This window comes from Erigeron canadensis, chromosome 6 (genome assembly GCF_010389155.1).
Source record: "Erigeron canadensis isolate Cc75 chromosome 6, C_canadensis_v1, whole genome shotgun sequence".
NCBI classification, from domain to species: domain Eukaryota; kingdom Viridiplantae; phylum Streptophyta; class Magnoliopsida; order Asterales; family Asteraceae; genus Erigeron; species Erigeron canadensis.
In genome coordinates this window covers 40,679,984-40,691,161 of record NC_057766.1, presented here as the reverse complement: position 1 = coordinate 40,691,161, position 11,178 = coordinate 40,679,984, and the positions used below count along the sequence as shown (strand labels likewise).

At 33.0% G+C, this 11,178-nt stretch overlaps 2 protein-coding genes across 2 annotated transcripts; both read right to left on the bottom strand.

The window, feature by feature from the left end:
- Positions 1-773: 773 nt before the first annotated feature.
- LOC122604897 (zinc finger protein 10-like) lies at positions 774-1,508 on the bottom strand. The gene has a single exon (XM_043777756.1). It carries the CDS (start codon positions 1,506-1,508, stop codon positions 774-776), a length of 735 nt encoding a protein of 244 aa, XP_043633691.1.
- A 6,074-nt stretch (positions 1,509-7,582) lies between these two features.
- On the bottom strand, positions 7,583-10,537 carry LOC122605366 (ribulose bisphosphate carboxylase/oxygenase activase, chloroplastic-like). The gene is made up of 7 exons (XM_043778298.1): positions 10,400-10,537; positions 9,266-9,594; positions 9,071-9,176; positions 8,887-8,972; positions 8,316-8,788; positions 7,917-8,198; positions 7,583-7,812 (listed from the first exon to the last, which is right to left on the bottom strand). The coding sequence occupies exons 1-7, from the start codon at positions 10,445-10,447 to the stop codon at positions 7,799-7,801; spliced, it is 1,338 nt and encodes a 445-aa protein (XP_043634233.1). The 5' UTR covers positions 10,448-10,537; the 3' UTR covers positions 7,583-7,798.
- Positions 10,538-11,178: the final 641 nt, after the last annotated feature.

The following is an 11,178-nucleotide window of genomic DNA, read 5'->3' as shown; positions in this document are numbered from 1 at the left end:
TTTACGTACTGTTCCAAAGTCAAAGAGTGACATTGTTTCTAAACAAATTCATATCATGGAATGATCGATAATTTAATTTTCTTCCAAAAACATGGGGAAATAATTAAATAGACGAGCAACATTGTGGAAACGATATAGTCAAGTACGTCCCATAATGAATTCGTGATCCATAGTCTAAGAATATGGTAATTAAATGGCACAAAGGCGATTGCTATCCCGGGAATTAACTTATGTATAATTACATGGAAATTAATGACCGAAAGGCGATGAAAGCACTCTCAATATAGAAAATGCAGATTAATTGACGTACCGTTGAATATTGAGGAGATATTAACAAATCAACCATCAAAAAAGTATCGATCATGAGTCAAACCAAAAACGTGTTGTTTCGTACCTAGCTAGATCACATGAGTCAAAGGCCTTTATTAGGAAAATGTACAGCTAATTTATAAATGTAACTTTTTTTTTTTATATTTCATATAATAATTAATCAAGTGGCCGGACACCAGAATTGAAGAACTAAATATGGTGAACACAAATGCTTTGATCATTAAAGGTACTCTTGGTAATCTGAAAACGTACATTAGATGGTTAACATATACGTAATAAGAAAATTGACTGAAATATATTGAAGCTAATTAGACATGTCAAATTTCTACTTCACGGATTTAAATCTCTTAGGTAATTAATTAGAAAACGTTTACTAGCTAGCTAGTTTTAAAAACCGGCTTAATTATTGATGAATAATGACTACTACTCCCGATCCATGCAAGTTAGCTAGCCAACCTCAACTCAAGATCTAACCCGTCGACCATGCTGGACGGTTGTTTCGCACCTGTCTTCTGCTTCTTACAACACGAACGACTGGCCGCTACATTTGAACATGAATCCAAGTCAAATCCTATAAGCAACTTTGTTTCAGCATCGCCATTATTGCCATGAGCTAGTAGTGCAAAATCATCATCATACACACAACTCTTTGTGTCAGAAATGCTATCAAGACTTTCTTGATGATGAGGTAATAATAATGTTGGTATTGAAGAAACCCTGGAAGGTGGTGAACGACGACCGAGACCAGCTGATGAAGTCTTCTTACAAAGACTACTACTACTACTCAGCTTATTATTATTATTATTATGATGTTTATTTTGTGGTGCAATATCATTATTATTATTTGTGGTAATAGTCGTAGTATGATCACTACTAGTAGTATTTACATTATGATGATGATGATGAGTTTGCTTGAGTTTGGCCTTTTCTCTCCTATGGACATTCATGTGACCACCAAGTGCTTGAGCTGACCTGAACTCTCTTCTACAAAAGCTACACGAATAAGACCTCGGCGGCCATGAGAAACCCCCGAGAGGCCCTTTAGCTATATCTTCTGCAAACGCCTGCTCTTCCCATGAGTACTGGCTGGCGGAATATGACGGATTCATGAGGAGAATATTATTGCTGTTATTATTATTGCTCTTTACCGACATCAAGTATTGAGAATATTGCTCCATTAATTAATATATTATAATTTTCAAACTTGTTCAAAGAGATTTGAAAAAAGACCAATACAGAGACGTACTGGTCAATAAGATGGTATATAATTGGTATATATATAATCGTGGTGTACTTATTATAGTGCTGGATAATATATTGAATGCATGAAAGCTACAAGAGAATCTAAAAGGAAAAGAATAAGGGTGTCAAGGAAACGCCATAATACGTTGGATTTTAGAAATGGATCGAGTATACTTTGGCTGTTTCAATGGATGATACTACTATACTTGAGTTCTTTTTTTCTTTTTTAACATTAATTAGTTAAGGTTGATAAACAGTCACTGTCCAATAACTAATTTAAAACCTTCACCTCTACATATCATATATAGGGTTCTGCATTTATGGTCATCTCATGGAACTATATATCATATATATTCCTAGCTAGCTCATGCAAAGATAGAACTACTGCTACAAGTCATTAATTCTATAGATCTAGTTTACCAAAAAGAAGTTCTACACAGATCTAAAGATTAAGTACCAAATCAAGGTTAGTTTCATAAAGTCACTACTGGTCATCATTATTCTACAACGGGACCGGACTTGATCTGCATACCATATTTTTTCAACGGTGCACTACCATACGTACGTATTTCGCATTATTGTATATATAATACAGCTACAACATCTTGAAACATGTTTAAGAGTGTACATCTAAAAAATGGTTATACAAATATAAGAAAAAGAATGTTTTCTTTTATAATAATTAGTTTTATTCCTAATCTAATTAACATCTATCTATATTTTTCTATAATACATTTTACTAATTTAATTAGATTAATATGATGTTTATTCCTTAATCTATCACAACCACTTTTCAAATACGTACGTCATAACTAATTTTCCTACTAACCAGTTATCTTCAAACTCGATCATTAGCTTGATCACAATTGCCAAACTACTTTTTAATCATTTTTACACCCCCATATATTAATAATTTAACACTACTAAATTAAAATAAAAGAATAAATCGTGAAGTGAAGAAAGTTATGCTCACCATCATTTGCTCTCGAGCATGAAATGATCGATTCCTTCCCATTGTGCAAATACATTATACAATTATAATAGTTAACTTTAATTAAACAATTAAGAGAAGACCTTTCGAAGTTATTTGTTCGTTTCCTACTACACGACACCAATAAATGATGAAGTAGCCTTTTCATATATAGAAATGAAATAACTTTTCCGTTAAAAAGCACAAGACAAAATAGCGTAGTATAAATATATATTGAGAGAAGAATCGATCAAGTGCTGACAAGTATATATGTCATATCGTCTTTGAAGCTTATAGTTAGACATATTCAGTGTGCGTAAAGACAGTCAAAGTTTAAAATTCTTGCATTATAAACTAAGTTCTCTATGGCAAGAGGTCAAATATATATTGTGTCTATATATTGTTGAATCGACCGATCGAGACCCTTTTTATAATTTGTATATATATCTTATATTTTGATTTTAAAAATAAGCCATGTGTTGAATTACTCTTATTTGGCCAATTCATATTCTGATATTTAATTTCAAACTAGAACTGTTTGGTCTCCCTGTCCATATTCTTAATCTGTTAATCTAATCATAATGTATTTAGTTCCATATACTTGGCTGAGCACACTTGGTTGGTGAAGTTTTGGGTCAATCACTCTCATTAATGATTTTAGAATTATTTGGAATTGTGACAACTTATTAAATTAACAATAGAGTAGATTTGCGTTAAAGAGATACGGGATTTGCTAAAAGGAAGACTTAAAAGGACGGGTATATTAAATAGTAAATAGTTGAACACTTAATTAGCATAAATTCAATGGTGATATTAATTGATATATAAAAATGTATAAATTTTCTATGAATGTTAATTGAAGCATAAAAGATTCATTCTGATATTTAATTTCATGAATTTTTTTTATATAAATGTATAAGTTTATGATTTAATTTTTTATGAAATTCGATCTATAATAAAGATTATCTATAATTACCTATAAAACATTTTGGATTTCTATTTTCGGAATGTTTTAAAAATTCAGACTTTTCATATTACCACTCTTATATATCTATATAGCTATTAAAACAATGGTTAACCGAGTGATCTAAAGGCATCAACTTAAAACTAGCCTTCTAACATTGCCATGTAGGATACTATCTTAGGTGGCACCCTCACAATTTTTTATATATTAAATAAATAAATTTTATCTTTGAAAAGTACGCGGATCCTAAACCCATATCTTAAACCCGATCATATTCAATATTCTTAAAACCTAACCTCCTTTGTTTTATCTCTCGATGCACAAACACGAATACACAACTACAAGTAAGGTTAGAATGCAATTCTCTAATCAAATCTTTATCATATCTATTTTACATAAGGAATTTGGTGGTAGGTTCTATTTTCATCAAACAAGGTACTTTTTTTTGTATTTGGTTAAATCGGTTTAATTTATAGCTTTAGATCTTGATTTGTAGTTTTCCTGTTTTTGTATGATAGTCATCTATAACTTAATTGTGTCTTCATATTTGTGTATATATGTTGCTTTATGATTTAATATATATTTGTATGAACTGAAAGCAGTGGATATTATAAATCGATTTAGCCCATAATACTATAATGCTAATGCTTATTGTTGTGATATTCAATCCAACCTTTTTTTTATTTGCAAACTTCAATTCATGCCTTATATATACATTCCATTGTTGCTTATCCTTGATAACAATATATGAGTTCTTACAAACTTAACGTTAAATCTCTTCTTTATCATGGTTTGTGCAGGTAACATTTCTTTTCTTGATCCCATTAAGGATGGGATGGAATCGTGTAGAGTGTAAGTCAAAATTATAAGTTAAGGAAGCAAACGTAGAGCAACAATCTTGGTATGGTTTCAAGCATAGATATGGTGCTTAGACGAGAAGGTAAATTCTTTGGATACCAACTTGGAGTTTCGCTTCCGTTCTTATTTCTTTAACTTGGTTCTATAATTCTTAGTGAGATTAAAGTTCTCTTTCGATATATTTGTAGTAATGTTGTTGGGAATAAACTCAGAAGGACGAATACCTGATAATCTTCACTTTTGCACGAATCTTGACAGTAAGTTTTCTTTGTCTATAGTTTTTGTATCTATTAATAATCTTATAAAAATGGGTTTGACACCCTAACCGTATCACAAGTTCGAAAATCAATATCAATACCAATTGATGTCTGTTGTAGCTAGTCGACCCATAAATGAATGATCCAGGATCTTTCTTTTTTTTTTAAAAAAAATTTCAATGTAACTTGTGTTGGCTTTATTATTCTAATCTACTTCAGTCATGGTCGATTTTTTGTTAAGAATATGTATCTTATAACAAATGATGAGATTTTGAAGAAACATGTTGAGCATGTGAAAGAAAACTCTATAACATCAGGGTATTCTTTTGACCCTTCACACACCTACCTTGAGTGTTTTTTGTTATATTGATTATCTTCACGCCTTTTTGTAGATAAAGAAGCATTTGAAAAATGGGGAAAACGACTAAGTAGGTTTTTGATTTTTGGAGTTTGATTCTATGTATAGGGTTGTACATATTTGCTATGCATGATTGATAGAAATAGAATACTATACAAGGAATCTACAAATTGCTAATAGCCCAATATTATTACAGCTTATAATTAAATTTTTTTTTTTATTATTCTTATTCTGTAGTAAGTATTCACAAGTTCAATTATTCGTTGGGTTTGTATGAATCTACAAACTTGGAGCTCTTCAGTAAACATGTTTCTACATATTTAGTATATGATAACCTTACGCAAGAATTGGGTTGAAAGTTCGGTGTCGATAGTGACTCGGAGGTTTGATAAAGTCTTGGCTAGAAACATGTCTTTAAAAATGTTGTTCTCTTTGTTGCTATGACCCCTGAGAGCAAGTTCGCTATGACCCCTGACAATGGATATTTTTACAGTTTGTTGTTTGATATTTGCAGATGGGCGAAAGCTATGACCCCTGAAAGCTATTTAGTATATGATAACCTTACGCAAGAATTGGGTTGAAAGTTCGGTGTCGATAGTGACTCGGAGGTTTGATAGAGTCTTGGCTAGAAACATGTCTTTAAAAATGTTGTTCTCTTTGTTGCTATGACCCCTGAGAGCAAGTTTGCTATGACCCCTGACAATGGATATTTTTACAGTTTGTTGTTTGATATTTGCAGATGGGTGAAAGCTATTTGGGATAGGTATTGGCTTTCAATGCTTATAAATTTACAGCTTCACTAATCTCAAGGCTTTTATAATTAATTTTGCTTTGTTGTGGTTTGTACACATATAATTTAGCCCCAGACTACCTCTCACAGTCCATAATATTATCAATTAATTGTAAAAACCATCATGCTAAGTGAACTAATGTTTATTTCATTTATTTCCTTTGATTTGGAGTTCTAAGCTCTAACTATGTTTTATCAATACCATTAGTCATTGCATATCATTATATCATTACCTATTTCTTATTCTAAATATTTCATTTTTAATTATTTTAATATATATGGATCATTTTATTTTATTTTATTTAAACTGATTCATCCACAATTTTCTTAACAAATTCAAAGTGAATACATCAATTTTTAAATTGTCGCGCATCGCGCGGGTCAAAAATCTAGTTTATAACATATATCATTTATCTTTTAATATACTTATACTATCACCCTTTACATCAGTTATATTTACATCAATTACCTACATTACTCAACGCTCACACCACCACCATACTGCTGTCACCGCCGCATTGTGCGGGCACCTCTCTAGTTAAATTAGATAAAGATTATCGTATATACCAAAAATCATTTTCACGGATTAATGTAAGTTGCGTACGTGTGAATGGATGTGGATGGCCGAATTGAAGGACTATTATAGTAATGTAACTTGCGTTTAAATATAAAATCGAGTAACTCAATATATGGATGTGGTTACCGATTTGGAACCATTAGTTAGCCATTCTTAATTATTCTAAAATATACGTATGTAGTACGTGCAGTTTAAACTTTATGAAGGAAAGTGAAACTATAAGATATATAATTCAAGTCTCATCCAATACGCAATAATGTAGATGAAGGTCTTTGGTTTTTAAAACAAGTGATCGAAGACCAAGGATTGATTAATTTTATGTTTACTCTCATATACTCGTATCAACTACATTGAATTCTGTTATAATTTGGATTTTATAGTTAGACGGTTTTAAGTTTTTATAAGCATCTAAAAAGCCTAAATCAGCTTGTTAAATTTGGTCCGATCCGTTATATTAAATATCTCTTCTTATTGTAAAAAATTAATAAATTCACTCGTTCATATGATATTGATAAACTTTAACGAAGCTTATTTATTTCGATACATGCGATGCCGATTAGATGAAATAAATTTACTTCATACATATGTGCGTCCTGTTAGGAAATAGGAATTACACATAGGCCTTAAAGCATCTTCTATGATTCTATGAATATTGCGTTTATAAGTTATTTGGATCCATGACGTCCCCAGACGCCTGAAGTTTTCAGGCCGAATTACCTTTAAAAACTAAGTGGGCTTTGACCCAAAGCGTGCTTTTAAGAAATTTTTTAGGGTCTCTAATCGGACTTGGACCAGATTTTGTCTTTTATTTTGTATTTTTTGTGAGAAATTTGCCAGAAGTATGTTCGCATCTTGCAAAATATGGTAAAAAAAAAAAAAAAGAAAACCGATTTAGACAAATCATAAGACGTTAAAAATAACTAACTTCTAGAACGTATAACTTATAATTACCTAAGTTATTTATTTGTAATGTTAAAAAAAGTAACAACATTTATAAGTAATTAGCATAACCAAACTTAAATGGAGGATTATTATAAATAAAACTTAATAAACACATTACTGAAAATGTTTATGTATGAGCTCTATGGTATTAATATACCTGGAGACCTTTGTGAGTTATGTAGCTTATGAAATATTGTACTAAAAGGTTTTGTGAATGTTGATTACTTGATTGCATTAGTTTCAAAGCATATATATATATATATAATGTATGAAGGAATGAAGAAAGGCAAAAACTGAAACCAAAGCGAATTTTTCTACCAGGAAACAAAAATTTACAGAAACACATGAGTAAAGAAATCCACAGAAATAGATGTAAAAAACACATAATATTTGACATCCTCAGGAGAATAAAACACTAATAATCTTCCCTTAAAAAGGCTTTGGAATTAATGTATAAATGCTGCAACGAGTAGTGCACCTTTGAGCACCCACCCGATCGACACACGCTTTCTATTCTTTTTTGCCTGCATCAAATCAGGTTACATATGATATAAGTCATCTTTTTAATTAATTAAGATTCAACAAATGAAATTCTAAACGAAAACCAAGAAAAGAGTGGACTAATTACCAAAGAATGCCCCGCTGTCAATGGCGTCCTTGTTAGCATCTCCAAGAGCCGCGGATGCCAAATAGGTATCCGCCAATTGGACTCTCTTGACATTCTCTTGTTCCTTGACAAGCATCCACCCGTACTCAAGGAGCTTCTCGAGTGTCATCTTGGGTTGCTCAAATGTCGGGGGTCCCTCCCTCGAGTTCACAAGCTTCTTTCCAATGGTCTCAACTCCCACATCTCCAATCCACTTCCTCACTTCATCGTCGTACACTCTTGCCCTCAACGCGCCAAAGAAATCTATTTTTTTGTGTTTTTAAAAAAAAAAATTCCCAAAACAGTTAGTTTTATTGCAACTGATGTGAAAGTGAAAATAATACTAATTAAGATAACTAGTAGAAGTTTGATGTGATCTACCGATGGATTGTCCTGGGAAAGTATCGACAAGTTTAGTAATGGCCTCCTCAGAGATGTTGTCTGTCCTGAAGATACCGATACACACTCCAATCCGGTCTTCTCTGGTTGGAGCCCAGTAGAATTTTTCCATACGTCCATCACGGATAAGTGGGGCATACAATGTGGAGAAATCGTTTCCTGTGACGATAATGGGGACACGGGGGTTCTCTTCTTTGTTGTACATTCCAGGGAGTTGGACATTGGTTGGGTTATCAGCAATGTTCATAAGGGTAGCGTTGACCATCTGGTTGTTGACCGTGTATTGTGTGGTTCCACCCATTCTACCTGCCCCTGCATCAAGATCATTGATGAACAGGGCACACATTTTCCCCTTCTTGATGATGTCAGCAGCCTCACGGTACCGTTGTCTGATGAGCTTAGCTGGTTCTCCGGCGTTTCCACTTTCCAATTCTCCGGCACTCATCATGATAGGTCTGCCAATACACATCCACAACCAAAAGTTATGCTACTTGACTATATTAAGGTCAAAGTTTGACCCAAAACAAAAAAAAAGTCAAAGAACAAGACTTACGTGATTCCCATCTTGGCAAACACAAGTTCACATTGGAAAGATTTTCCTTGACCTTTTCCTCCCCAGACACCAAGAATCAAAGGAACCTAAATAAATAGTATTTGAAAAAGTTAGAATATATATGATCTGATTGGTTCATATATATTGAAATATAGCAACTAATTCGGACTAATTAGATATGTACCTTGATGTTAGGCAAAGTCATGAAGTTCTTGGTAATGTGAACCACAAGTTTGTCCATGAAAGCAGGTGCAATGTAGAATCCACCCATGTTGTTGTCCAAGTTGTATCTAAAACAAAATTAAATAATCGAGGTTTAATCAAATCATGACAAACAAAACAAGGAAACGAATCAATATTGATATAAACGTATGCTTACTGGCGAAGCCCAGTGCTGATGTACTCGTAGGAACTCATGACTGCAAAGTGGGTTCCTGCGTCTTGAGGGGCTTGGAAGAGAGAATCAACCATACCCTTACCTCTTGTGATGTCTTGTTGATCATCAGACATATCGTATGCAAGACCCCTCCATCTGTCCTTGTCTGTTTGTTGGGTTTCCTCGATTTCTTTCTCTGCAGCCAAGACTTTGAAAGTTGATAACCTGTTGTTGTTGATCGTGTGTCTTGAGTTCACGATCTTCTTCAAGCTGCTGCCCAAGAAACTTGAGCTTGGGACCGCAGCGACACCACTGCTTCCGTTCAAACTCAACTGTCATATAAAAATGACATATCATAGTCAGGGGTGAAATCAGGATACGTCTATCTATTATTTTGCAAATAGGGATGATCATTTGGTCATTATATACGGAGGGATCAGATCAACCACCACCAAACTAGTGGCCTAGCTAGTAGTCAGATGTCTTATATCCTCACAAGAGGTCAACAAATCTCAAAGGCCTCCTAAGGTAAACATTTTGAGAGTAGTCATGGAAATGGTTGGAAGCTATCACAGGAATATTTGAACACGAGCATGATGTACTAACAATAGGCATCATATGAGGGGTAAACTTTATATTTTTAAGGTATCGATTCAAGGCATAAGCATAACATCATACTACACACGTACATGCCAGTTAAGTCGTTTACATCTAAGTCAGAAACACTCGTCTATCTACGTACGTAATATATCTAAACGGGAAAAAACCTCTTTGCAAGGTTTCTACTACTAGCTAGAAGAGTTACATTTAAAGTAGCTATTTATTAGTACTAAGAAATTTGTGCAACATCTTCTTACTAAGATCTAATTCAACTTATCCTTTTCGTATTATACAAAGATAATAACTAATTAAATTGTGTTTTCTTGGTAAAACCGTTACTATATCTTGTTTTTTTTTTTGTTTTTTTTTTTATCATTGGTGGATAATTAACTAATAGATAACTAAAAAGAAAAAAGAGCAACATGTTTTTGGTGATCCACAAAAAAAGATGCATAATGTATATACTATATATATCTACCCTATGATGATATAATAAATACTCGTAAATGTAATAGAGTATATAGAAGGAGTACGTACGGGAGCACGGTTGACGGCGGTTCCAAAGGTTGAGACGGCGGTGGCCATGGATGCAAGGATTAGGAAAATGAAGTGAAGTGAGGAGTAGAAATGAAAGTGAAAGTGATCAGGTGGATGATCGAGTTGGGAGATAGAGGATGTGTGTTTTGAGACGGACTTATAGTAGTAACGAGTGTACCACATTTGTGACGAGGGAGAGGATTGGCTTTCGAAAGCTTAACGGCCACATAATCAAGATTGAATGATATGCCACGTGTCATTCACATATTTGCTTGTTGGTTTTCAAGGCCCATATGGTCTTTGGGATCGATCAAGACGGGCTTTTTGAGGTTAGCCTTTAATCTTTCTGTCACCACACAATCTTGATTTGCCCCTACAATTGTTTCCATCGTTAATTAAAAACGTCTCAATATTCTTATAATTTTATCTTTCATACATATATATATGGACATATGAATACATATGGTCAGACAACAATATATATATATATATATATATATATAGGGGTTGGGTATTGTAAAACAAGTATTAAGGTAAAACAAATAAGACAAAATCTTGACCCTTAGATCATGGTTATATTGATGCACGACGATTCACAAAGCAATTGATGCACAATGATTTTCATGATGCACAATGACTTTTAGTGAAAAGAAACCTATTGTTTTATTTGTTTTACTTTAATAGTTGTTTTATTTTACCTAAAATCTATATATATATATGATATAATAAAATATTGATAAATTATAATTATTGTGGCTGTTGTTTAGTCGACGTAATAA